The sequence below is a fragment of the Esox lucius genome, chromosome 6 (genome assembly GCF_011004845.1).
Source record: "Esox lucius isolate fEsoLuc1 chromosome 6, fEsoLuc1.pri, whole genome shotgun sequence".
Taxonomy (NCBI): domain Eukaryota; kingdom Metazoa; phylum Chordata; class Actinopteri; order Esociformes; family Esocidae; genus Esox; species Esox lucius.
The window spans coordinates 24,200,474-24,227,613 of record NC_047574.1 but is presented as its reverse complement, the minus strand read 5'-3'; the positions used below and the strand labels follow the sequence as shown (position 1 = coordinate 24,227,613).

Below are 27,140 nucleotides of genomic sequence, written 5' to 3'. Positions count from 1 at the left end.
AAGAAACATTTAAAATAATTCTCATATACACAGAAACAACACACACCAATATAGAGAACAATGGACACTTCCCACACATACTGGATGGGAAGAAGAAACAGGCAGAGAAACAGAAAAACACACCCATGCACACACACACACACACACGCACACACACACGATGCAGTGCCTGGGAAGTAATGAGGCTCATGCCTAAATAGGGGCATTGCACGCTACTGCTGTGGCTCAAGACAAACCTTAGGCTGCCCTTAGCACAGACCCGCCCACAACCACCACACTGACCAATCACAGGCTCCACAGGGTGCTGTCCCAGGGCCCCTACCTCAGGCCACCCCCTGACCAATGTGGTAGGACATTGGGATGGAACTGTCTCTCGGCCAGAGTGGACAGGAGAGAGAGTGACAGACATCTCCACCATGAGAAACTTGAAGCGAAAGTATGACTGAAATGGCTTCACTCAGCCCAAGTCTGTGTTTATGTACATGTGTCTTTGCTATGTCTACACATGTCTAACGTCTGAGTGAGAAAGGCAGTCCAGCACATTTTAATTTTATCAACAGTTAGTGAGCACAGATGGGAGCTATTTCTGTTATTATACACACATATACTCAGAACGATTTAAAAAAGCTATTTTGCAAATACATTTTCATTTGGGGGATATAGTCACATATAAACCATTATTATCCCTTGTTATATAAACATATATTTATATATATATATATATTGCATATTTTAATCATATTCCACACCTGGGCTCTCAACAAAATTAACCACAGTGTGTGTGTGTGTGTGTGTGTGCAGCCACATCATGTTGAGTGTGTGTTTAATGCGTCTCACTATCTGGCCGATCAGGATGTGAGATCTGAGGCAGGAAGTGACCCATGTGTTGGAATGTGACAGGAGACGGAAAGGGGCAGAAGAGGCGTGACTGCCCAGCCACACGGCCCTGTCTGGGGGAGGGGATACCCCCCCACACACCCCCAGCGGGTCACTGTCTGTTATGGGGGAGGGACTGGGCAGATAATCTCTACAGATGGACCGAGATACAGTATACATACATGTACCTACTGTACACGTGACATTCGTGATGTAATCCAGAGAGTCTGTTGCGTTTTGACCCCTTCACTCAAGGGTCAGATAGAAGAGAAATGGCATATGACAAAAATAACTGTTGCTTGAAATCTAACACGGGAAACTGGACCCTCAGTCTGTCGGCGTGACGATGGCCTGTCTTTCTACCCAGTTCACAATTACAGGGTAGGATGCACACCCGTGCCCTTCGGCTATCCTCCTCTAGCGTCAACTCTAATAGAGTGCACACTAGTCCCTTGCTCTTCTAGCTGACAACAACATAGTGTACACTACTAGTACATAAGCCCGCATTTGTTCCAGTGGACTAAGTGTACAGTGTATAGTGCAATGCACATAATAGTAGTATACACTCCCTCCCTCCTTTTTATTATGAATTTTTCGTTTACTGTTATGTAAACAGGAAAGGTACCGAAATAATTGTTTTAAAATGACGGCCTTCACATGCAATAACGTTCTGTACATACTGCAGTAAACACAAAAAAACAACACAATCTTATGTATAAGAAGTTCAATACATAAATTATATTTTCAAATTCATAATAAGCTGTAATAATAATAAGCTTCACTCCAAAAAAAGGATCACAGTAGTCAAGGCACTAGCTGAGTAGAGTTTGCCTGTGTTTGAATCCTGCTTGCGGATTAGCCAAGGGGCCCCGCGGAGGGTGGTGCAATTTCAAAGCACTTTAGGTTTGGTGGGTAGTAATTGCCTCGTCATGCTCTAGCAACTCCTTATGGTGGCTTGGGTGCCTGTGAACTCAATCAAGGCAAATGACCAGAGAGTGCGTTCCCTCCAGCGTGCAAGGATTACATACAGGAGTGAGCAGCGTGATAAGAACCAGAACAACATTGGATGTGCTTTGGAAGACACATATCTCAATATTGACTGTCCTGAGTCTGCTAGAATTTCCTGTTATAAAGCTGGGCTTTAATCACAAACTAAATATAACAAAAATGTGGAGAAAAACGGGGTAAAAGTAAAAATCTAAAACATATAAAAGTTTCTTCAAACTAAAAAGTTAATTTTTTGTGAATTCATCTTCTGGAGAGTAAGGACAGATTTTGATAAAGCATCTCAAGTACTAACCAACACTGTGTTCTCATGTTATAACTAAATGTTTTAACTGTCTCTTTTAAACCACATGTCATCAACCCTGTTTGATTTGTGATCTATCAAGCAATTTCAACCAGACTTAAATACCTTAGTTAAATATGAGGTAGAAAGCTACAGCACGTCATCTATTTAGTTTTTTTGTTCAGCCTTTAGCCCAAATTGAAAAAGTGACTGCTGTACCTGCTTGCAGCCAGATGCACTCCAGGGTGGTCCATATGTAGGCAGGGCCCTGTTTTTGGGCAGAGCTATTGGCAGACAACTCTGACATGGCCTGTTCCAGACGAGACGCAGCCAGGGATGGACCGCTCTGTGAACCTGACCCAGGAGCAGTGGAGATTCAACACAGTATCATGCATCACCACACACAGAGAATGATTTAAGAATGGTGGACAACACAGTGGCGGAGACTTGAATTGTACGGGTTTCCAGAGATCCTCGAAGGATTCCGGATACCTTGTTTATTCCGTCTCGATTCTCAAATTCTTTCAACCAGGTTATCTTGAAAACCAGGGGATTCGGGAGAAAGTTAACACATTTTTGCAATTCTGGTGGAGAATCAACACACAGACACACACACACACACACACACTAACCAAGTAACAGCGGAGGCTCAACAAACAGAATATACATAATAGATGACAACGTTGTAAAATCCTGGAAAAAAGGTTCAATCAACTTAAATAAAATTCCCAAGCGGCTGTGACGCACCAGTGTCAGCGTCCTGGAAATCCGGCAGGTTGAGGTGGTGCCCGCTGAGTTTTCGGCTGGGTGGAGGTGGCTCTGGTGGGTGGATGCTGCTGCTGTCATCCCCCTCACTGCTACACCACATGACAGTTAATCAATACACAACTACCACACAGAAACAGCAGCTTATAGAGTCATCCACCCTGGAATGACATGCACACTGAGTCACGCATGCAGAAACGCCCGTGTATACACACGCCCATACATTAATCCCAAACACAATATACACACAAGACACACACAGAAACAGAAAGACAAGCTGGACAGACCATACAGTAGATTTAGGAAGTCAGAATACTTCAATAGGGCCTCTATGAAACAGACAGAACTCACCAGGGAGACACGCCACAGAGTAAGATAACAGAATACTTCAATAGGGTCTCTCAGAAACAGACACAGTACACAACAGGGAGACTGACCATAGAGTAAGATATCAGAATACTTCAATAGGGTCTCTCAGAAACAGACACAGTACACAACAGGGAGACTGACCATAGAGTAAGATATCAGAATACTTCAATAGGGTCTCTCAGAAACAGACACAGTACACAACAGGGAGACAGACCATAGAGTAAGATATCAGAATACTTCAATAGGGTCTCTCAGAAACAGACACAGTACACAACAGGGAGACAGACCATAGAGTAAGATATCAGAATACTTCAATAGGGTCTCTCAGAAACAGACACAGTACACAACAGGGAGACAGACCATAGAGTAAGATATCAGAATACTTAAATAGGGTCTCTCAGAAACAGACACAGTACACAACAGGGAGACTGACCATAGAGTAAGATATCAGAATACTTCAATAGGGTCTCTCAGAAACAGACACAGTACACTGACAGAGATTTAAAAAAAAAGCAGTGGTGGTAGATCAATTTCTTTCTGACCTTAAGTAAAGGTTTCACTTGCGCTAAAGACTCAGAAGCATGTGTGGATCATGTTCTGTGCTTGTATACTCAATCTGCTCTGTAGGTGCACATACAATGTCCTAAACCCAATCTAATTCAATACATTCTCATGGAAACCACAACAAATCTCCTGGGTGTGAGTTTGAAGGTAGGGCTGTTTGTTCTGCAAAGTGCTCCATCGGTCCATTTGTGAAATCTGTGTTTTTAAATATATTTCCTGCATTAATTTTAGATGTGTCATGGTTGTCTGAAGTTTGTTACTTTCCACCAAAAGCACTAAAGCAAGAAATAACACTAGCCTACTGCTTCAGCTGCCTACTGATATCTGTCATATCGTTGCCTGAGTTAAATAACAACACGTTGAACGTCTCCACAGGCCATATAAGCTGTTTGCGGAAGGTTTGGTCAAAAAGTCAGAGTTTTATTTCGGCTGTATATAGATACTGTGTGATGTAGATACGTGGGTTATAATATCAGGTCAATCAAATGTAAGTAAGAGTGTGAGGCATGTAAAGGAAGGAGGAATTCAGCAGCAGATAAGTAAGAAAAGGGGTTAGGGTTAAGGGGTATGGCATGCAAGTAGTCTACTCTATATGCATTCAGAACGTTTGTAGAGCCCTTTGCCTTTCCCACACTTTGATACGTTACACCATAATTCTAAAATATATACAGAATCTCACAAAAGGGAGTACACCCCTCACATTTTTGCTAATATTTGATTATATCTTTTCATGTGACAACACTGAAGAAATGACACTGCTACAATGTAAAGTAAAGTAGTGAGTGTACAGCTCATATAACAGTCCAAATTTGCTGTCCCCTCAAAATAACTCAACACACAGCTATTAATGTCTAAACCGCTGGCAACAAAAGTGAGCGATTAATGTCTAAACCGCTGGCAACAAAAATGGCTAACTGGGCTCAATTAGCTATTTTCCCTCCCCGGTGTCATGTGACTCGTTAGTGTTACAAGGTCTCAGGTGTGAATGGGGAGCAGGTGTGTTAAATTTGGGGTTATCGATCTCACCCTCCCTCATACTGGTCACTGGAAGTTCAACATGGCATCTCATGGCAAAGAACTCTCTGAGGATCTGAAAAAAAATATTTTTGCTCTACATAAAGATGGCCTAGTCTATAAGAAGATTGCCAAGACTCTTAAACTGAGCTGCAGCACGGTGGCCAAGACCATACAGCGGTTTAACAGGACAGGTTCCACTCAGAACAGGCCCCGCCATGGTCGACCAGAGATGTTGAGTGCACGTGCTCAGAGTCATAACCAGAGGTTGTCTTTGGGAAATAGACGTATGAGTGCTGCCAGCATTGCTGCAGAGGTTGAAGGGGTGGGGGGTCAGCCTGTCAGTGCTCAGACCATACGCTGCTCACTGCATCAAATTGGTCTGCATGGCTGTCGTCCAAGAAGGAAGCCTCTTCTGAAGATGATGCACAAGAAAGCCTGCAAACAGTTTGCTGAAGACAAGCAGACTAAAGACATGGATTACTGGAACCATGTCCTGTGGTCTGATGAGACCAAGATAAACTTATTTGGTTCAGATGGTGTCAAGCGTGTGTGGCGGCAACCAGGTGAGTACAAAGACAAGTGTGTCATGCCTACAGTCAAGCATGGTGGTGGGAGTGTCATGGTCTGGGGCTGCATGAGTGCTGCCGGCACTGGGGAGTTACAGTTCATTGAGGGAACCATGAATGCCAACATGTACTGTGACATACTGAAGCAGAGCATGATCCCCTGCCTTTGGATACTGGGCCGCAGGGCAGTATTCCAACATGATAATGACCCCAAACACACCTCCAAGACGACCACTGCCTAATGGTGGCCACACAAAATATTGACACTTTGAGCCCAAATTTGGTCATTGGGGTGTACTCACTTTTGTTGCCAGCAATTTAGACATTTAAGGCTGTGTGTTTTGTTATTTTGAGGGGACAGCAAATTTACACTGTTATACAAGTTATACACTCACTATTTTACATTGTAGCAAAGTGTCATTTCTTCAGTGTTGTCACATGAAAAGATATAATCAAATGTTTACAAAAATGTGAGGGTTTACTCACTTTCGTGAGATACTGTGTGTGTGTGTATATATATATATATATATATATATATATATATATATATATATATATATATATATATATATATATATATATATATATATATATATATATATATATATATATATATATATATATATATATATTAAATACCCTCATCAATCTACAAACAATACCCCATAACGACAAAGAAAAGTTTCTAGAGATTTTTGCAAATGTATAAAAAAAATACATATACCTACATATATACACTGAACAAAATTATAAACGCAACACTTTTGTTTTTGCCCCAATTTATCATCTAAGACCTTCTCTATGTACACAAAAGGCCTATTTTTGCTGAGACCAGCCACACGGGTGGCAATGGGTTTGCGTAACCAAAGAATTTCTGCACAAACTCTCAGAAACCATCTCAGGAAAGCTCATCTGCATGCTTGTCGTCCTCATCAGGGTCTCGACCTGACTACATTTCGTCGTTGTAACCGACTTGAGTGGGCAAATGCTCACATTCAATGGCGTCTGGCACTTTGGAGAGGTGTTCTCTTCACGGATGAATGCCGGTTTTCACTGTACAGAGCAGATGGCAGACAGCGTCGTGTGGGTTAGCGATTTGCTGATGTCAACGTTGTGGATTGAGTGGCCTATGGTGGCGGTGGGGTTATGGTATGGGCAACAAACACAGATGCATTTTATTGATGGCATTTTGATACCGTGACGAGATCCTGAGGCCCATTGTTGTGCCATTCATCCACGACCATCACCTCATGTTGCAGCATGATAATGCATGACCTCATTGTAAGGATCTGTACATAATTCCTGGAAGCTGAAAACATCCATATTCTTGCATGGCCAGCATACTCACCGGACATGTCACCCATTGAGCATGTTTGGGATGCTCTGGATCAGCGTATACGACAGCGTGTTCCAGGTCCTGCCAATATCCAGCAAATTCGCACAGCCATGGAAGAGGAGTGGACCAACATTCCACAGGCCACAATCAACAACCTGATCAACTCTATGCGAAGGAGATGTTGCACTGCGTGAGGCAAATGGTGGTCACAACAGATACTGACTGGTTTTCGGACGCCCCGGACCCCCCCAATACAGTGAAACAGCACATTTTAGAGTGGCCTTTCATTGTGGCCAGCCTAAGGCACATCTGTGCAATAATCATGCTGTCTAATCCCAATCTTGATATGCCACATCTGTGAGGTGGATGGATTATCTCGGCAGAGGAGAAGTGCTCACTAACACAGATTTAGACAGATTTGTGTACAATATTTGAAAGAAATAGGCCTTTTGTGTACATAGAGAATGTCTTTGATCTTTGAGTTCAACTCAAAGATCTAAGACATTTGCCCAATAAATGGGGGCAAAAACAAGTGTTGCGTTTATAATTTTGTTAATTGTGTGTATATATATAGAAACATTACCAATAACTAGATGTCCCTCCAAAATGTATGAAAAGACGACAAGAAAATTGGTCAGGGAGGCTTCCAAGAGGCCTACAGCAACATTAAAGGAACCGCAGGTTTAAAAGCACTTTGTGACAACTACTGTTGTAAAAAGGGCTTTATAAATACATTTGATTGATTGATAGCCACACCTTTTTCTTTACTGCGTTCAGCAGAATCTAGTTAACCAAGCGATAGGAGTGTACAGGACGAGAGGGAAGTACAACAAATTATTGCTTAGGGATTTGTATTCCAACTTCACGTGTTTGGGCAGTGTAGACAAGAGTATTGCAGAGAAATATTGCTACTCGTTAAAGTTGTTATTGTTCCAAAAAGAAAAAGTGGTCTGCACCGCTAAATATTTGGTTGTATACGAGACCGAATTTGTCTCACTTCGGAGCCCTGCATACCGTGCACGCCATGCACAAATCCGAATCCTACTCCCCGACCCAAACACACACCTGGTGCGTGTGAAGTCGTAGCGGCTCTGCCATATCTGCAGCATGTCCTCGCAGGTCTGGAGTGCTGTGCCCGGCCCGTAGAGAACCTCCTCCAGCTTAACCTTGGTGAACAGCAAGCTGAGTGACACAGAGAACAGACAGCGCACACATCAACACAGCATCAATCGGTAGACCATTAGGAGCACTTAACACATCCATACACTTACGTCTGTGCAGTGCCGTGCGCTCGACACATCGGCAAACACACAACCACCACACAACGTTGGCGCTATGTTGACACAACGTCCGCTAGGTCAGCAGTATGTTGACATGTCAACTAGGACCGTCATATAGGATAGCTGTATCAGATTTGATTATTTAATCACATTATAAAGGATATATCAGTGTTCATTAATAACATTACAGGGTAGGTTTACCACTGTCTGTTGACTAATCCCATCATATAGGATCGGGAGGTTTATCAGCCTTTTCATCATCCGCATCATATAAGGTGGTCAGGGTTATCACAGTTTCTTTTTATAGTAATCCAATCATAGAGAATTGATAGCTATATTAGTCTGTTCATTAATCCATCATAAAGGATAGGAACATTTACTAATTTGTTCATTAATTCCATCATATAGCTTAGGCAGACCTAACACTGTTTAGGAAGTAATCCCATAGTATATAGGATATGTTTGTTAATTAATCCCATCACATGGGACAAACTTAACTAGATAGGTAGGTTAGGTCTGTCAACACAGCGTCATTCCCCTACTCTCCAACAGATGGATCGGAGGGATTGCAGGATGGTACAGTGGGATGCTGTGCTGGGCCAGTCATCCGCTGTGTGATGGAGAGAAAGTGCTTTAGCATGGAAGAGAGAGAGAGAGAAAGGCAGAGACCTAAAGCCCAAAAGACCATGACTGTCTGACTCTGCCACTGTATTTTGGCCTGCCTGTCTCCTTGTCTCCATCTTCCTCCCTGCATCTCAGCTTGCCTGTATTCCTGTCTAATGCCTTCTCGTCTTCCTGTCTCCCGCTCTGCCAGCTGAAGCCTCTTCCAATTATTCCTCCCTCTCCTCATCTCTGACTGCCAGAAAGCACTGGCAATCAATAGCAGCAAGATGGCCGGCGCCAGGGGAAAAACTCCTGGTGAAATGTGCTAGTTACTGGCTTACGGGTGGGCGGAAGGGCTGCCCGCTGGATAATCTGACATGAGCATGACAACTGCTGCTGAGGGAATGGTGTGAAGGACCCGGCTGTCAGCAGTGCCAGTGGGGCTGAGGGGTTTCTATTAGCACCCGTACCAAGCAGCATTTAGTAGAGGACTGATGTGTCCTGCCTTAGTGGGATTCCTCCTTGGTGTGTGTGAGCGCTGCAACACAGACACACACAGACACACACACCTTTTGTAACATTCCATGAGACGAATGCAGAATCAAAGACTGGAATTAATCATTCTCCTTTGGAGAAAAAAACACTTCCTCTCTTGCTTCCTCTCTTCCTCCCTCCCCCTCCTCGTCCTCATCCTCCTCCTTAGCTCTCTCACTATACTAGAATGCCATTTCAACTGGAAATGTATGCCTGTTTACTAGCTGATTGAAATTTCAAACAGCGACAGAGGTAGCCGTTGAAGAAAGCAAAAGGCCATTAGAGGATTTTAAGGTAAAAGCTAACTGAAACAAGTAAATGTCTACACATTGCAATCTACTGTTGCACCATGTGGCTTTAAGGCCGGTATATAGCCCCCACAAAAGACTCAAACAATGGCGTAGCTGTGCTTTATCCAGTAGTTATACATATTTCCGTAGCTAAAATGTGGGTATATAATGTTCCGTTGCTCTGTTTGCCACCTTGTTGAAATAGAACGTAAACCCACCGGAAGTATTCTGAAACACCCAACGTGGTTCTTCAATCAGAATTTTGGCACATTTACGAATGTTTGGAAAACCTTTATCTGCCCTACATCAATTATGCAGTGATTGCTCATTTACATTAACTGAGAGCAAGAGAAATAGCTGTCATATGTTTCTAAAGTTTCTAACGTGGAAATATGTTCACATTTTAAAGAAGAAACTGGGAATTTTCTTAGGGTAGACAATGGCACTAATTAAGGAGCTCCTGCAGTTGCAAGGCTCATTGAGAGATTACATTATGTTAAAATCCAAATTGTCAGGGTGTGGTGCAAACAAAGCTGGCAGCCTCTTCCGGGGGCAGCCAGCAGGTCCAGCCCCACCCCCAAACAGCTGGGACCTCGTCTGGGGAAACACTGTTTGTCTAGTGGATTACATAAAGGCAAATTTAAACAGTGATGTTTTGTTATATTCAATTAGGCCATTCTTCCAAAAACACCAACATTAACACATGTTTACCAGTAGAAATTACTTTTCTAGTAATCATTTCAAGCAAATTCATGCTTTCATAACTTTCCACTAAATCTGGCCAGCCTAAGAAGGAAACCACAGTTTGTTTGTTGTTCAGTACATCAAACAACAGCAAAGTAACTACATTTGCATTTGTTTTCACATTATACAGTAGACTACTGGCCACAGACCTGTAAAATGTATTCCAACAGACATGGTTTTCAATAACAAGCAAGGGTCATGTCATTTGCCGTTTCAATGATACCTACCATATCTAAAAGGAGTAGGTTTTACATTTTACAGTAGAATGTCTGTCACAGATCTTAAGCGTCTCAACCTAGCCACAATACGATACGCAGTAAATTCCCATAACAATTAAGTAAAAAACAAATACATTTGTTGCATAAGTCTGAACACAACTTGTGTCCTTAAGTAAAGAAGAAATTAAATGCATGCCTATTTTAAAATAGGAATAGAAAAAGTGTCTTTAATCTTTTGCCTCCAGTCTTTGGCAAGGCACTCTTCAGTGCTGCATGTCTCATCTCAGGAGGTTGGGTTTCAACAACTCCAGGCAAAGTTAAGGTTTTAAGTTGGTGGCAGCTCAGTCGCCACTAGTTTTAGTGTTTCAAAGCACATTCATTTGAATAGTGTAAGCCACTTATGGTTGTAACGGTAACCTCATGTAGCAGACAAGAACAAGACCACCCACGTACGGGCCTTAAAGACTTCAACCAGTCCAGTAAACATGGAGTGTCACATTGTTAATGTCAACTACCCACATCCTAAAATATAATCAAAAGAATTTCCACTTGTTTGGGATCCCACAGAGGTTGCCACGGTGATGATAAGACAAAAATTTAGATATACGCCTTTATCATTTCAGTAGTAGGTGTATTTAAAAGTATTTTTATGGAAAACTGCTGTCTATTAGTAGAAAAACAAAGAACGTAAGAGAGAAACCACAAGGATTCGAGGTGCTTTGCTAATGAGACCCTCTAAACACGTGATCACGTGTGAACGTTAACGCCATGTCACTGTGCAGGTACGTACACGAACCCCTTTCCAGCGCCTTTCAAACCAGAACCCCTACAGCAGAGACTACGCACACATTCCTCCCTCGTCCATAACGACTGTGTGGAACGACAACTGATGTTGACCGCTCTGTCAACCATTTGACCTCATGGTTACCAGGGCAATGGACATTCCTGGCCCTGGGAGAACTCTGATTAGCTGAGCCTGGCAAATAACTCTTAATTGGGTAACAGCGGTCAAATTGTCTCCACAGAATAGGGGTCTGTGTGTGTGTTCTAGGTTTTGTGTGTGTGTGTGTGTGGGTGCATATGTACTATTGCGAACCTGCTACAATAAAACTTTATGTATATGATGAATATTCAGCCACAACAGTGTAAATGTAACCGTGTAGGATACTCTCAGTCCTTTTCTGACTCAATGTCTTCGTCTCTTTATCCCACTCATTAACCCCTGTCTATTTTCGCCGTGCCCCTCTCAGCCACTGCCTGAGGCCACAGGGACCGACACTGACCCCAAATGGTCGTGCTGTGAAGGACATGTACATTTGGCCGTCGTCGCAGCACAAGGATGAGGTGTCACTGCAACACTATATGAACGGGGCGCGCCTATCAGCCATTCACTTGTAGCAAACAGCAAGGCAACACTGAGGCGTGGGCCACATGGAGTGTGTCAGTGCGTGTCTGTAATGTGCGTCTGTAGTGAGGCGCTGAGCTATCGTGTAAAGAGGCTAAATAACGCACACACACACACACACACACAGGAAGGGATGCGTCCTACTTGAAGTTGTCCGGGTGCTGGCTGAGAGCCAGTGTGAGGGTCTCCAGGGCGTGTTGGTAGTGTTTCTGGGCGCTGAGCAGCAGGGTCAGCAGGTGGAGGGAGTGCAGGTCGTCCCCCTGCAGAGACAGGGACACCTGCAAGGGGTCCATGGCAGCGGACACCTGTGGACACACGTGGCGAATGAGGAGAAGCCCGAGGCCAGAAGACCCAACATGGAGACCCAACATGGAGACACACGTGGCGAATGAGGAGAAGCCCGAGGCCAGAAGACCCAACATGGAGACCCAACATGGAGACACACGTGGCGAATGAGGAGAAGCCCGAGGCCAGAAGACCCAACATGGAGACCCAACATGGAGACACACGTGGCGAATGAGGAGAAGCCCGAGGCCAGAAGACCCCATATGGAGAACGGACCACAGTGGATGTGTGCAACTTACTCCTCAACAAAAATGCTCACGTTTGTCCTGCTCCATGAAGCTTTCAATCTATCAAGTAGCTTGAACGGTACAGAAGCTTGAGGGTGGAATATAAGATGTGTTGTCCTGAGGTCCTGGGTTCGAGACGTGCCAAACCGGGACAGGGCAGTCCTTGAAGTCCTTTCACATGTGTGTGTGTGTGTTTGTGTGTGGGCGCGTGTTTGTGGGGAAGTGCAGGCTGACCTGGCGAACAACAGCGAGCTGGAGGGCCAGGTAGAGAGCGATCTTAGCGTCATGGGCGTCCAGGGCGTGGGCTCTGCAGTGAAGAGGACGCTCACTGATTAGGCAGAATCGCAAACGGTAGTGTGACAAACTGACACCGACAGAGCCAGGTTCATACATACTTATGTAGGGCTTGCAACGCTCGTCTGTTGAACACATCCCGCTCAGCTTTCAGGGCGGCTACAAAGAGAGAATTAAGAATAGAGTAACACATCCACTAGTGGACAACGGCATTCTGAGCAATCTTTTCGTGGTAGATTACAGTGTAAATCTGGGGCCCAACGTCTCCCCCTAGCTCCACACGCTATTTTGGCACCTTGAAAATGTGTTACCGGTTTGGAAGAAAATCCAGATGTTAATGAGCGCACAATTAACATAGGTAAGGAAACACGAGCGCAGTGCGTTCTGTGTTCTCGTGGCGAGGTCCCTCCTCTTACCGTCCGAGGCCTGCAGGCTGCAGCACAGCCCCATGGTAAGGTATGCGCGGGGGAGGAACTCGGCCGCTCCCTCTCCCATGGCCACCACACTCTGGGACAGGGCTTCAGCTTCCTCCAGCTGACAGAGGAACACACAGACAGACAGCAATCAGAGAGACAGACAGAGGAACACACAGACAGCAGTCAGAGACTGTTCTACTCCTGTTTTATTCAAGGAGAGGAAGTCATATTGAGAGCGGGTAGTTGGGAGAGGACTCGGTGGGTTCAGGTGAAGAACCGCTCCCTACAGTCCCCTGTCAAACTGTGGCAGACAACAGCAGGGGCGTGGCTGTGAGCGACTGAGGTAAGGGTGTCTTGGTGTGAGGAATGCGGAGGGGGTCGGGACGTGCCTTTCCTGCCTGGTTGGTTCTGTCAGGGGTTATCTTCTGGCCGCCTCATTCCCCTAGTTCTTATGCTGCAATAGTTTTTGCCCGGGAGATTAGGGTCAGTCTGTCCTGTCTCATTCCCAGCATTCACGTTGCATTCCTTCATATGACGGGGGTCAAGGGTCAGTCTGGATTATGTTCTCTGAATTAAGTATCCATTGGAGTCAAGTATCCCTCTTTAATTGTTCTGGGGTCCTGCTGAACCTTAGGAAGACCTAAGCCCTTGGACCACGCCTCAGGACTACCTGGCCTGACAAATCCTAAATGTCCCTGTCCAAAGTCCTCCTGGTTGGGTTTCAGATCTAGTTTCTGGCTGATGCCTCCCCCTGTCGCAGGCCACAGCCGACCCGGTCACCCCTGTCCTTGTCCACACGGTTCTGCAGCTGATCTCGATTCTGCCTAAAGATGCCACCAGGCATCAGTTCTGTGGCTTTGCTCTTTGGGTTTACAGTACCTGCAAAAGCACTTCATGGCAACTGCTCATGTAAAAAGTGCTTTAGAAAATAAACGTGTTTTAGTTGTCAGACAGCAAAACCTCAGGATAGCTGCTTAGGCCCACCACCAACAACCCATACAACACCTCCCACTAACCCTGTATGAACCCTCCAGACCTTTCCAATCTCTCTCTCTCCCATCCCTGACCCCCTTCTCCAACCCTCTCTAACAACATGAACACCATCGACAAAGCTCCATAGAGCAGAGCTACATCACTGTTATGCTCCATCCTTTTATATTACAGAATTATTACTCCTTCTGAATCATATGGAAAGCAGTATTAAAATGATTGGGACGTTAATACTGTGACAGCTGTACCCCCCCCCCCCCCCCCAATGCCCCCCCACCCAGACGTACTGTTTGCATGCGGGTCATCGGTCACTCCGGTCGTACCAATGCGGAGTCAAAGGTCCTCGAATCACGTCAGTCCGAAGGATGCCGAGCTCCCGGCCTGATTGCGTCTGTCCCCTGGTCAGTTAATGGGTCGAGACTGACGTGGCACGGGTCTCTCTACGGTCCCACGGCACCCTATTGTGATTAAGGCTGTAAGCGCCTTAGTCACCATGGCACGCCCTGATCTTCGGCCCCTTCATTCCCCCATGTTCCGATGACAGATGTGCCGTGTCGTCACGCGTCTCCTAATCCTACACTCCAGGATCAACCACAGGACAGACTGGCTATGGCACGGGTGGAGGTGCCCATGGCACGGGTGGAGGTGGCTATGGCACGGGTGGAGGTGGCTATGGCACGGGCGGAGGTGGCTATGGCACGGGCGGAGGTGCCCATGGCACGAGCGGAGGTGGCCATGGCACGGGCGGAGGTGCCCATGGCACGGGCGGAGGTGCCCATGGCACGGGCGGAGGTGGCTATGGCACGGGCGGAGGTGCCCATGGCACGGGCGGAGGTGGCTATGGCACGGGCGGAGGTGGCCATGGCACGGGCGGAGGTGGCCATGGCACGGCCGGAGGTGGGGTTGGCACGGCCGGAGGTGGGGTTGGCACGCGTGGCATGTGGCGGGGTTGCCACGCGTGGCATGTGGCGGGGTTGCCACGCGTGGCATGTGGCGGGGTTGCCACGCGTGGCATGTGGCGGGGTTGCCACGCGTGGCATGTGGCGGGGTTGCCACGCGTGGCATGTGGCGGGGTTGCCACGCGTGGCATGTGGCGGGGTTGCCACGCGTGGCATGTGGCGGGGTTGCCACGCGTGGCATGTGGCGGGGTTGCCACGCGTGGCATGTGGCGGGGTTGGCGTGCGTAGCATGGGATGCGGTATGTGGATCATGTAAGCGGAGCAGGCGTGTGTCCTTCACCCAGTGCAGCTGGTTGATGCAGACTTTGGCCGCCAACATCGGCAGGGAAGGATCCTCAGGTCTCATCCTGGCGCACTCCTTGAGCACCGACACGGCCGAAACACCCTGTAGCACACACACACACACACACATACACACAGTTAGTGGCACATCAATAAAAGTCACACATATTGTAGTGACTGGGACAAACTAGTCTAGTGATCATGTGTTTACTGTCCGGTAACTGTTACTCAGAACCAGACACATATAGGCCAGTCATCAATGCACTACTCTATCTTACATACACACACGCACACACATGCACACACACGCACATGGCTGGCCCTAAATAGAAATGGATGTGACGACACTGAGTCGGTCCCTCATCCTATTTTCAGAGCTTTCCATTGATCTGCGATGTCACCTCATCCCACCGACCGGAAACCTTTTCCTTTCCTTTCTGTGTCACGCCGCTCATCAGAACCCAGTGATCACTCACACGGTCACCCTGGTCCGTGGGTTCTGACTAACCCACGCAACAACCTCACCGAAACTTTTAGACCATGAGTGGTTGCATGAAGTAGTGCCAGACTTCGGCAGGATACAGTGAGAGTGTGTGTGTGAGAAAAGATACGAAGTTGAGCTCACCTTCCCGCACGCCATGAGTGACAAGCCCAACTGGTGCCAGAGGTGGAACTCATTATATGAGAACTTCATGGCCCGCTCCAGACACTGAGGGGACAGACATGTGTGCGTGCAAACACAGACACACACAGATGGGTTTTTTGTGAACACACATTGTTAAAGAGGACTGAGATAGAAGGTGGAGGGTCAGAGGTTAGTTCAAGCTGTAACCAGCCTATGAGTCGAACAGCGTTAGTCAGGCAGACGGACAAACAAGCAGCTAGCGGTTAGCTAGCTTAGCGACCCTGATGACGCTGTGCCTGGCCCCGCATGTGACAGGGTTCACCTGTTTGGCCTAGAGAGGCAGTGTTCACTCGCACCTACGCCTGGACAACATGTTGCCAACCTGCAGGTAAATCGAGAAAAGACTGGACAAGACAGAAAGGGAGAGAGAGTCTTACAGACAGAATGTGTGTGATAGAGAGAGAGGTGGAGCAGAAGAGTGACGGGAAAGATTGAGGATATCAGAGAGAATGAGATAGACCCTAACCACTAGCTTGAAAGTGACAATGCAAGGGAATTATAAACTTTCCCACAACGCTGTTAGTTAGGTTGAAGACCCACCTCAGACAGCATGCCATACTGCCCCCTCCTGGCCATGCCGATGCTCAGCAGGTCATAGACAGAGGTGGCATCCTGTAGACTGGTCTCCCGCGCCTCCTTCTGGTCGGGCGCTCGGCTGATGACAGCTTCTCCGCTGGCCTGCAGGGGAAGATGACAGATCCATGATTAGGCATATCAAAGACAGAGTGCCAGCATCATTTTAAAGAGCGGAGAGATGTCCACAAGAATGTCCGATCGACATCTTGCAAAAAGTAAGCAAACGTAGAAACACACTGTAAATATGAAACAGAACCATGTACAACGAAAGGGAAAAGGTCAGAAATAAGCAGGAGACAGGGAGGAGTGTGTAAAAGGGAGGACTGTCTCACCATGGACTCCGTGATAAGCAGCAGGAGAACGGCTTCCTCAACCACGTCCTGGGGACAGAAGACACTGCGGGGAGACAGGAAATAGGAGCAGGAAGTGGTCCGTCACACCAGGGTTAGATCCCGGGGTGGTGTCCTGTTTCTACTGGACTGTCTGTGGTGGTGTAACACAAGCCTACAGAGCCACGGCACGTAGCCTGCCTCTCAGGTGTGCCTGTACGTTTGGACGTGTGAGCACACGCTGGGGACAGGCATCCCAGAGGCCCACATTCCTCGCATTCAGGCATGTTACTTCACTGATCCGAGAGAGAACCAGGTGGAGAAAAAAAGATCTGTTTATGTGCCCTTGAGCTACGCACTTAATCGAAATTTCTCCAAATTATTACTATTACTGCCATGATCATACAGTACGTATGGTTGAACAGCCAAAGGTGATTCCAACAAAGCCAAAGTCCAAAACCTGCACTGGGGATATAGCTGACAGCATAGGCGCCGATACCGTGGGTGCTCCGGGGCTCGAGCACCCACGGAAAATAGCGAGCACCCACGAAAATACCGAGCACGAGCACCCACGTGTGCCAGACCGCCAGTAGGCTACATTCATTTAAAATTAAACTTGCCGTTGGTGATATGTAAAGCGTCTGTCACACTGTGATTGGTTATGTCGATGTTAGTGACAGCGACATAACCAGTCGCTTGCTCCGGGTGCTCCCTATCCACCAATCACAGCGTTTCTCAGATGAAAAAATGCCACTATCAAAAACTCGTAGCAGAAATTAGGGAGAAACTCCCAGAAACTATATGTGTCGTTTTTTTTTATCGATATTTAGATAATAGCGCAAAACATTAATTTCCCACGAACTGATCGCGGTTAGAACTACGTGTCAGTTAAACTTTTCATCTCCAATCCTGTATTTGTGATAAGTGGTACATTTTGAAAGATCTACTTTACGGCTTTATTAATAAGTAAATGAATAGGTGTGCGTAGTGCGTTTATATATGTATATATAGGTGTATATATAGGTATATATAGGTGTGTGTATATATATATATATATATATATAAATGGCGTGCGCCTATGAGCACCCACGGAGGAAAACATAAATCGGCGCCTATGGCTGACAGAGGTGGGTGTATACCAAGGATTGCCAAGAACAACATTTGGGGTAAACGTCGTAGTTAATAACAGGTCGGAATGTGTTGAGAGTAAGTCATGACCGTGTGCCAACGTCTTCCACAGTGGACGTCAGGGTGCTTTGACGCCATTGAAGCACAGCGGGACTAAGGGGTCACAAAATTCTCCCTGTAGAGGAATGTGAGCTGGTCTCTCAAGCCAGCACTGGCATCAACATCGTTGGGGGAAACGAAGGACCTCCTCACCAGTAGAAAATAGATAGGGGAGAAGGGGAGGGAGACACGGAGAACAGGGAGAAGGTCCTCTGACCTGTCGGTGCTATAGCGCTGTGGGAGTTTGGTGGAGGGGTACAAGGCGTCCTTCTGGCTGGCATTTCCTTCCCTCTGTAGCCAGGCGCTGGGTGGGAGGGCCGTGGGGGCCCAGTAGCTGTCCTCACTCACCGAGCTCAGCAACACCTCAGCCAGTTTCCTGGCTGCTGCCTGTACCATAGGATGCCATAACAAAACACAGGTATGTTTTACATTGAACTTAACTACGGTCAGGAGTCTTTTCTGACTTCAAGTGGGGTTGTGTGGTCAGGAAAACACACCAGGTCATAAACGTGCTTTACACAGTGACAGTGGAATTATCCTGCTAGCTACAAAAGGCGTGGCTTGTTGACTAATTAAAGTTGCTGGATTGAATTTCAGAGCCTCCAAGGTGATCAGCCAATCTTTCCTTATGCACTTAAACGGGGCGATTATCAAGAATCTGTCTACGTTCATGAATACATCGAATTCATCGTTGGACTGTCTGTCACAGTGAGCAGCTCTCTCGTTTATAGAGAGTGAGGTACAGCCACAGTAAGGAGTATGTCACAATGCCATACAACTGCTCACTCAACGAAGCCCACAAACAGCATTTCAACTTTTCCTAAATAAGCCAGCATCATAACGTACCATTTTTCTGGGTGGCCAAACTACACTAGCTCTCAACATTTCTCTATGAAAAAGTAGCATCTTTGGATGATTAATCCAGTTGTTCTCCTGGTACAGTATACTTCATGGAGGCACAGTAAGCTCCCTGGCTGCTATTTCCTCATGTCTTGGCAGAAACGTCGGAAAATGTACTATTGCAAACCTTACGACCAAAATATTTGGGGGGGGTTTTCAGTTTACTTTGGTCAATTACACATAGTTCTGTTTTGCACGGCCAAAGGACTCAAGCTCTTCTATGGCACCTAACAGTGAGTTGGCCCTCATAGCCCTTTAACCTAGAGGCTCCAGGGTCACCGTCATTAAAGGCTGGTCCCTGGCTGAGACCCTTCTCTCCTAGGGGGATGCAGGGGGAGAAGGGGAAGCACAGAACAAAAATAAGTATTTTAAAAATACATTGATAGGACAATGAGAGCTGTCCTCACCTTCCTGAAGCACTGGGACCCCCTGGACTCCACCACCCTGAGGACCCTCCGGAGCTGATGGGCCCCCTGGGCCAAGTGACTGACAGACAGACAGATACGCAGACAGACAAGTGGGAATGGGACAGTGAAACAGCTGATGGGCCCCCTGGGCCAGGTGACTGACAGACAGACAGATACGCAGACAGACAAGTGGGAATGGGACAGTCAAGCAGCTGATGGGCCCCCTGGGCCAGGTGACTGACAGACAGACAGATATGCAGACAGACAAGTGGGAATAGGACAGCCAATCAGCTGATGGGCCCCCTGGGCCAGGTGACTGACAGACAGACAGATACGCAGATAGACAAATGGGAATGGGACAGTCAATCAGCTGATGGGCCCCCTGGGCCAGGTGACTGACAGACAAACAGACAGACAAGTGGGAATGGGACAGTCAATCAGCTGAACTGACACAGGCCTCACAGATAAGAATGTCATCAGGACCACAGATACCAAGAAAAGCCCAGTGAGCGAGCTGAGTGTTGTCTGTGACAGACTAAACACGCAGGCATTATGTTAGGTAGAAGAGGAGTGGGAGACGTGATACAGGATGTTACTCATTGTACAAGTGCACAGAAAGCGTCAACCGCTGCTCCCTGTCTTCCATCGAGGGAAGCGTGCGAGCAATACTACTGCCGACCCCTTCCGCCCCGGCCGCCCATTGTTCCAAAAATGTTCCTCCGGCAGGTTGAGGGCAGATGGGCAGAAGTCAATTAGGACCAAAGAAATCCTGCCACTTGACAGTATCTTTCCCCATACTGCGGCCCTTAGTAACAAATCATATCTGATAAGCTCACCAGGGACAGCATTTCCAAGTATCAATGACTAAAGGTCAATCATGTCAGTACCCGAAATGGCGGTCCTTTTCTGAAACGCAACACTGACACCTACTGGCCAAGAACAGAAGAGCAACTTTTCCAGATCTGTTTAAACTTAGGAAGACGTGAGCCCCTGGACCACACCTCAGGTCTACCAGGCCCGAATGACTCGTAACTGTCCCTGTCCAAAGTCCTCCGGGTGGTGTTGCAGATCAGGTAGCTGACGATACCTGATGATTCCGGCTGCCACTCCGTTGACCCTTCCCCCCACTCCCGATGGTCCTTGGTCATCTGGTCATGCTTCTGACTTGGATTATGGTTTATAGACTCTGGACACAGCCCACATGCATTCATAAATGATTACAATTTGTACTCTTAAAATGTTCAGAGGACTGGCCACCCCTCAGCGCCTGGTCTCTCTCTAGGTTTCTTCCTAAGTTTAGACCCTTTTAGGGAGTTTTTCCTACGCACTGTGCATCAACCTTGTGGTTACTGGCACTTTGGGGTTTCAGGCTTGGTGTTTTGGAAAAGCACTGTGACATCGGCTGATGTAAAAAGTGCTTTATAAAATAAATTTGATTGATTGATTGAACTGTCATTGAATACTTGAAGCATTGACCAGCATCTCTGTCCGCTCATCCGGGCCATTAACTCACCCTCTACTCAGCAGACACAGGTATGCGCTCTGTAGCGCCGCCTGCTGGAAGAAGCCCAGGTCAATGTCCGGTGGCGGGGAGGCCAAACTGGTCTTAGCTCCTTTCGAACTCGGGGTGACGACCATCTGCCAACACAACAGCAACAAACGCCGTAGCCGCGGGCCGCATTTCACCAGACAACACACCGCCGGATCCCCATCAAGTGTCGAGGTAACCGTCAACACGCACCTTATCGAGCTCTTGCAGGTAAACAAGAGCTGTGTCACAGGCCCTCAGGTAGCAGGTCATGCACTCCTCCTCCCTCTCCGAGAGACGGACACGTGAGGCGGCCGACACGGCCTGGTGATCCAGGGACAGACCTGTGAGGAGGGAACACGTGAGAGGGTCTCGAGTTGGATTCATTTAATCAGTGAAACTAAATGAGTGTTGCTGCTGGATGATGGGAGTTTGTTTGGATGGGAAGATGTGTCATTTAGAGACGGTGGGAGGACGAGTGAGATCTGTCCAGATGGCTGGAGGGGGAAATGGCTTAGATCAAGAGAGCCAGAGGAGACCTCCTGGACTGCAGGGAGACAAGGCGGAAGAGGGGACTCGGCCAGACGCCAGCATTAATCCAATATGAGGCAGCTGCCAATAGACAAGACCTCATCTAACAAACGTTCCTATCACACAGTCATAACATCCACAAAGGGACGACGTGGAAAAACTTGGATGATGATAAGCTATTCCTCTTAACATAGTTCAAAGAATCCCATTAGAGCTAATCATTCTTAAACACTTATTCCTTTCAAAATATTGGCTTTAATAGTGTTAGTCTACTAAGGTTATTTATAATCCATTTCCATTTATTGAATGATAAACACCAACAGGGCTGCTTTACAATTTCTGCTTTACAATTTCTTCCAATTTCAATTCAAGCAGCAGATAATATGATGATGACCATCTGTCTATGGCCAGCAAGCAATGGTTGAATGACTGTAGCGAATCTCTCCATGACAATGCTTCTCAAAACCCAGTTATCCAGACATGGAAAAGCTGTGTGACAATGGACAATGCTCTGTTGCACTGTGTGTGTGAGTATATACATATGGAAACTCAACTTCACATAGCCATCTTTGCCACTAAGTCTGATGACAGTTACTCACTACCAGGAACACAACTGAAAAAGTTCTAGTCCAACTATATATATTGGGTTCCCTGTACACAGAGTTATTGTGGAACTCTGACTAAAATTTGAATAAGCTCCTAGTTAGGTGTAGTCACTTCCCAGAAACATTTGAAATCAGGAAGTTATTTGGTTATAAAGATAGCAATGCATTTGGCAGGTGAACCAGTGTAAAGAAATGTGTCAAGCCAATGTTATGGATGTAAATGGATGAGAAACAACATATCGCCTAGCCAAAGCTTCCTTTATTCCCAGCTTAGTAAATGTGATATTTTTTCAGTTGGCAATGTTTTTAAATGTAATAAGTTGTCCGTAAACATAATAGCTTTTTAGGATAACTGTAATAAAGTTTTTACTATTAATTACACTGAGGTGGTTATTACTTTACAGTTCAACTTCAACCAACTATGTAATAACAGACCAAAATCAATGTTTTATGTACTTGTTTCACGTGTATGCACGCATCACAAACCACTCCCATTTACAACACAAACTCATGCAAAATCGAACAGTAAAAGTAATACACAGCAACACGCTGAAATGTAAACACACAGACTAGTTACAGTGGTGAGAACAAGTATTTGATACACTGCCGATTTTGCAGGTTTTCCTACTTACAAAACACGTAGAAGTCTGTAATTTTTATCATAGGTACACTTCAACTGTGAGAGACAGAATCTAAAACAACAATCCAGAAAATCACATTGTATGATTTTTAAATAATTAATTTGCATTTTATTGCATGACATAAGTATTTGATCACCTACCAACCAGTAAGAATTCCGGCTCTCACAGACCTGTTAGTTTTTCTTTAAGAAGCCCTCCTGTTCTCCACTCATTACCTGTATTAACTGCACCTGTTTGAACTCGTTACATATATAAAAGACACCTGTCCACACACTCAATCAAACAGACTCCAACCTCTCCACAATGGCCAAGACCAGAGAGCTGTGCAAGGACATCAGGGATAAAATTGTAGACCTTTTTCAAATCCAAAGTATAGCATTCAAATTAAATAATAATGTTTAGTATTTGATCACATGCTTCGAAAGCAGTAACTCCCTGAATGCTGTAAAACTTTGACCCCAACAGACACTGGATATATTTTCAGATGTTGCTCAGGCAGGCCTGTACTGCAGCCATCTTCAGTCTGTTTGTTTTCAGGTCTTTTTGAAAATGTTTTTAGCAAATAAAGGGCATGTTCAATTGGATTAAAATCCAACTAAAAATGACCAGTCAAGAACTTTCCACTACTTGGCAGTCCAGTGAGCCTGTTTCAGTAACCGCCATCCACGCCCAAACCATAACACCTCAGCATATGCATAGATGCTTTGAATATCTGGTTTGAAGGACTAATGATACCAAAAAAGTTGGATCCATTGCCATTCCCTTACTTATATTGGCTTGGGACACCAGGGACCATACGAAAACGGGACAAAACTGTGTCTATTACACAATGTCAGAAAACACCCCAAAACATCCCAATGGGATATCCCAGAAACAAACCAGGTCCATAAAGGGAGATATTTTAGTGTTGTTCAGGAAAATGTGCCAGTCTGCAGGCTTTGGCTGTCTCTGTCTACTTAATAAAAGAGGAAGTAATGCAAACTGTATGCAAATTAAATTTCCAGATAATCAGAACATTGTGCACACTGGTATATTGGTGTTTTGTTGAGTGGGTATATCTACAAACTGTCTAAGTTCATTAGTTGCTTGTTGTAATTGTTGGACTGTGTATGCATGAAACTCTCTCACTCAGGGAGACTAGGATCGAGCTAGCAAGAGTAAAGCTTTATCTGGTTACATTCCTCTCCCTGCTCCAAAACAATTTCATAGAACTTTGACAAATAACGATTATCTATGTGAAAAAGTAATATTCTGTGACAGCAAAAACACAACACTAGGGAACCACAATTGATTATGGTACATACCATATACAGTATCTCACAAAAGTGAGTACACCCCTCACATTTTTGAAAATATTTGATTATATCTTTTCATGTGACAACACTGAAGAACTGACACATTGCTACAATGTAAACTAGTGAGTGTACAGCTTGTATAACAGTGTACATTTGCTGTCCCCTATATATAACACAACACACAACAATTAATATATAAACCGCTGGCAACAAAAGTGAGTACACCCCTAAGTGGAAATGTCCAAATTGGGACCAAAGTGTGAATATTTTGTGTGGCCACCATTATTTTCCAGCACTGCCTTAACCCTCTTGGGCATGGAGTTCACCAGAGCTTCACAGGTTCCCACTGGAGTCCTCTTCCACTCCTCCAAGACGACATTACGGAGCTGGTGGATGTAAGAGACCTTGCGCTCCTCCACCTTCCATTTGAGGATGCCCCACAGATGCTCAATAGGGTTTAGGTCTGGAGACAAGCTTGGCCAGTCCATCACCTTTACCCTCAGCTTCTTTAGCAAGGCAGTGGTCGTCTTGGAGATGTGTTTGGGGTCATTATCATGTTGGAATACTGCCCTGCGGCCCAGTCTCCAAAGGCAGGGGATCATGCTCTGCTTCAGTATGTCACAGTACATGTTGGCATTCATGGTTCCCTCAATGAACTGTAGCTCCCCAGTGCCGGCAGCACTCATGCAGCCCCAGACCATGACACCCCCACCACCATGCTTGACTGTAGGCATGACACACTTGTCTTTGTACTCCTCACCTGGTTGCTGCCACACACACTTGACACCATCTGAACCAAATAAGTTTATCTTGGTCTCATCAGACCACAGGACATGGTTCCAGTAATCCATGTCCTTAGTCTGCTTGTCTTCAGCAAACTGTTTGCGGGCTTTCTTGTGCATCATCTTCAGAAGAGGCTTCCTTCTTGGACGAAAGCCATGCAGACCAATTTGATGCAGTGTGCGGCGTATGGTCTGAGCACTGACAGGCTGACCCCCCACCCCTTCAACCTCTGCAGCAATGCTGGCAGCACTCATACGTCTATTTCCCAAAGACAACCTCTGCATATGATGCTGGGCACGTGCACTCAACTTCTTTGGTTGACCATGGCAAGGCCGGTTCTGAGTGGAACCTGTCCTGTTAAACCGCTGTGTGTTGTGTTATTTTGAGGGGACAGCAAATGTACACTGTTATACAAGATGTTCACTCACTACTTTACATGGTAGCCAAGTGTCATTTTTTCAGTGTTGTCACATGAAAAGATATAATCAAATATTTGCAAAAATGTGAGGGATGTACTCACTTTTGTGAGATACTGTATATCCCAAAAATCTGAAATCCAGAACGCCTGATTGTACTTTTAAAGGGAAAGGTAACTCGTGTTCTAATTACCTATTTACTGTATGATTGTTAAAATGGGTTAAACATATCATGTGGCATCCACATAGTTAATTGTAACACAAAGACAACCGTCTCTGCATTTCACAGCTAGAAATAGGCCATCTACATTCCCTGATTGTAAGCAAACCCTAATATCCAGAACTCATAGTGACTACCAGCTCATCTTGTAATGAGGAATCATCAGCAGCAAAAACTCTTTCACAATCTCAAAAACACTAGCTAGCTATCAGAATTTGTAACAGCTAGTCCCGCCCTGGATATTGAAAAGCCTATCTTCCAGAGTGGAAACAGGGCTCCAGTCAGGCTGTAGTCTTTAGTCAGGCTGTAGAACTTTCCTAGTGCAAAATGCAAAATAGAACACACCCTCTTGTGCCTTATTGGTTCAGTATCCTCCATGAGATCACCGACTACACAGATGAAACTAAAACCAGACCATACTTGATAAAAAATATGATTTGTACCTCAGGACCAGAATTAATTAAACATGTCAGAGTATTGATCCAGGATTTGCTTGGCTTTCTGGATTATAATGAACGTACAGTAAGGGACCAGATCCTACACCAGCACTCAGACGCTTTATGAAAACGGTGCCTGGTTGTTTGTATATTGAATAACCATCTGAGCACAGGCCATAAGCAGGTCACGCAGAATGTTTAGTCTGCCTGCTGAACAAATTGCCATAACCAAATACAGCGCAGGTCAAACATGAAGTGTTTTCCACATTTTAGACCACACAGTATTTGGTTATGAAAGGAACGGTACCTTTGATGACAAAGGCATCGGCCAGCAGACGCAGGTGGTAGACCGGCTGCCCATCCCCCGTCAGTTCCTCTATGCCCACCCTCGCACACATACCCTGGGCGTCACGGTAACGGCCCTGGACATAGTGTATTTTAGCCATCAGGAGGAGAGCCTCGTTCAGGTGCCTGGGCTGGTGGGGACAGACAGAGACAGACACACACAAACACACACACAAAAGATGTGAGACACAAAAGATGACAAGTAAACCAACAAAAAACAAATCTCAGCACTCAAAATGATCTTTTTTTAAGACGGTACCAAGAGACTCAGTGAAGTGGGTACAGAGAACCAGAGGGGAGTTGTAGCAACAATTATGTGCCAATCTTTGTTTGCTGATTTCATTGATTATTAACATTGCCCAAAACAGCACAAGTTCAACGTCATACAAAACAATGTTTCCCATTTCAAGATTTTAAATGATAACTGATTGTGTGCCTTTTTAAGTTACAAATAACTAGCATTGACCATAGCAACACTGACCAAATACATCCCAAAAAACATTGTATTGCCCACACATACCCACTTCTTACGCATAGTTGACATGTTCAATTTGGACTTGTCTAGTCTTGAATATATTTTTAATGGGAAATGGCATATATAACTAGGCTACAATGATGTTGAGACTTGAGTAATGTTTTGCAGTTAGTGGAAACCGGGTTGACATAGTAACATTTAATATATTAAAACGTGGACTCCCTTTAACCATGTGGACTAGATTAAAGGGAACTTCTCACAATAGCCCTTTAAAATGCAATATCAGCGCTCGATTTTTTCACTTTCAAAGGATGAAAAAGGGCACTCTTTTCATGGAATGACCCAGATAAACACAAAGAGATTAGACAGATG

At 45.7% G+C, this 27,140-nt stretch overlaps 2 protein-coding genes across 5 annotated transcripts in view; both read right to left on the bottom strand.

The window, feature by feature from the left end:
- The window catches only part of ttc7a (tetratricopeptide repeat domain 7A), a 51,009-nt gene that overhangs the window by 19,078 nt on the left and 4,791 nt on the right, over window positions 1–27,140 (bottom strand). For 3 of the 4 annotated variants that reach the window (XM_010904881.5, XM_010904884.5, XM_013134272.4), the window contains 16 exons: window positions 26,256–26,424; window positions 21,234–21,364; window positions 21,006–21,130; window positions 19,493–19,571; window positions 18,403–18,572; window positions 16,962–17,025; window positions 16,594–16,731; window positions 15,994–16,077; window positions 15,367–15,471; window positions 13,138–13,255; window positions 12,823–12,880; window positions 12,662–12,734; window positions 12,000–12,160; window positions 7,847–7,963; window positions 2,912–3,021; window positions 2,384–2,518 (listed from right to left, as the gene is read on the bottom strand). In XM_010904881.5, the coding sequence (XP_010903183.3) occupies window positions 2,384–2,518; window positions 2,912–3,021; window positions 7,847–7,963; window positions 12,000–12,160; window positions 12,662–12,734; window positions 12,823–12,880; window positions 13,138–13,255; window positions 15,367–15,471; window positions 15,994–16,077; window positions 16,594–16,731; window positions 16,962–17,025; window positions 18,403–18,572; window positions 19,493–19,571; window positions 21,006–21,130; window positions 21,234–21,364; window positions 26,256–26,424 (1,837 nt within the window). The remainder of the gene's footprint in view (window positions 1–2,383; window positions 2,519–2,911; window positions 3,022–7,846; window positions 7,964–11,999; window positions 12,161–12,661; window positions 12,735–12,822; window positions 12,881–13,137; window positions 13,256–15,366; window positions 15,472–15,993; window positions 16,078–16,593; window positions 16,732–16,961; window positions 17,026–18,402; window positions 18,573–19,492; window positions 19,572–21,005; window positions 21,131–21,233; window positions 21,365–26,255; window positions 26,425–27,140) is intronic. The other variant, XM_010904880.5, reaches the window with a different exon arrangement.
- On the bottom strand, window positions 13,264–15,358 carry LOC117594579 (TRIO and F-actin-binding protein-like). The gene is made up of 2 exons (XM_034292679.1): window positions 14,415–15,358; window positions 13,264–14,056 (listed from the first exon to the last, which is right to left on the bottom strand). Exon 1 carries the CDS (start codon window positions 15,336–15,338, stop codon window positions 14,715–14,717), a length of 624 nt encoding a protein of 207 aa, XP_034148570.1. The 5' UTR covers window positions 15,339–15,358; the 3' UTR covers window positions 13,264–14,056; window positions 14,415–14,714.

What these genes read in the sequence shown, in the direction of transcription:
- LOC117594579 (XM_034292679.1), bottom strand. Translation starts at nt 15,338, where the DNA reads ATGATCCACATACCGCATCCCATGCTACGCACGCCAACCCCGCCACAT.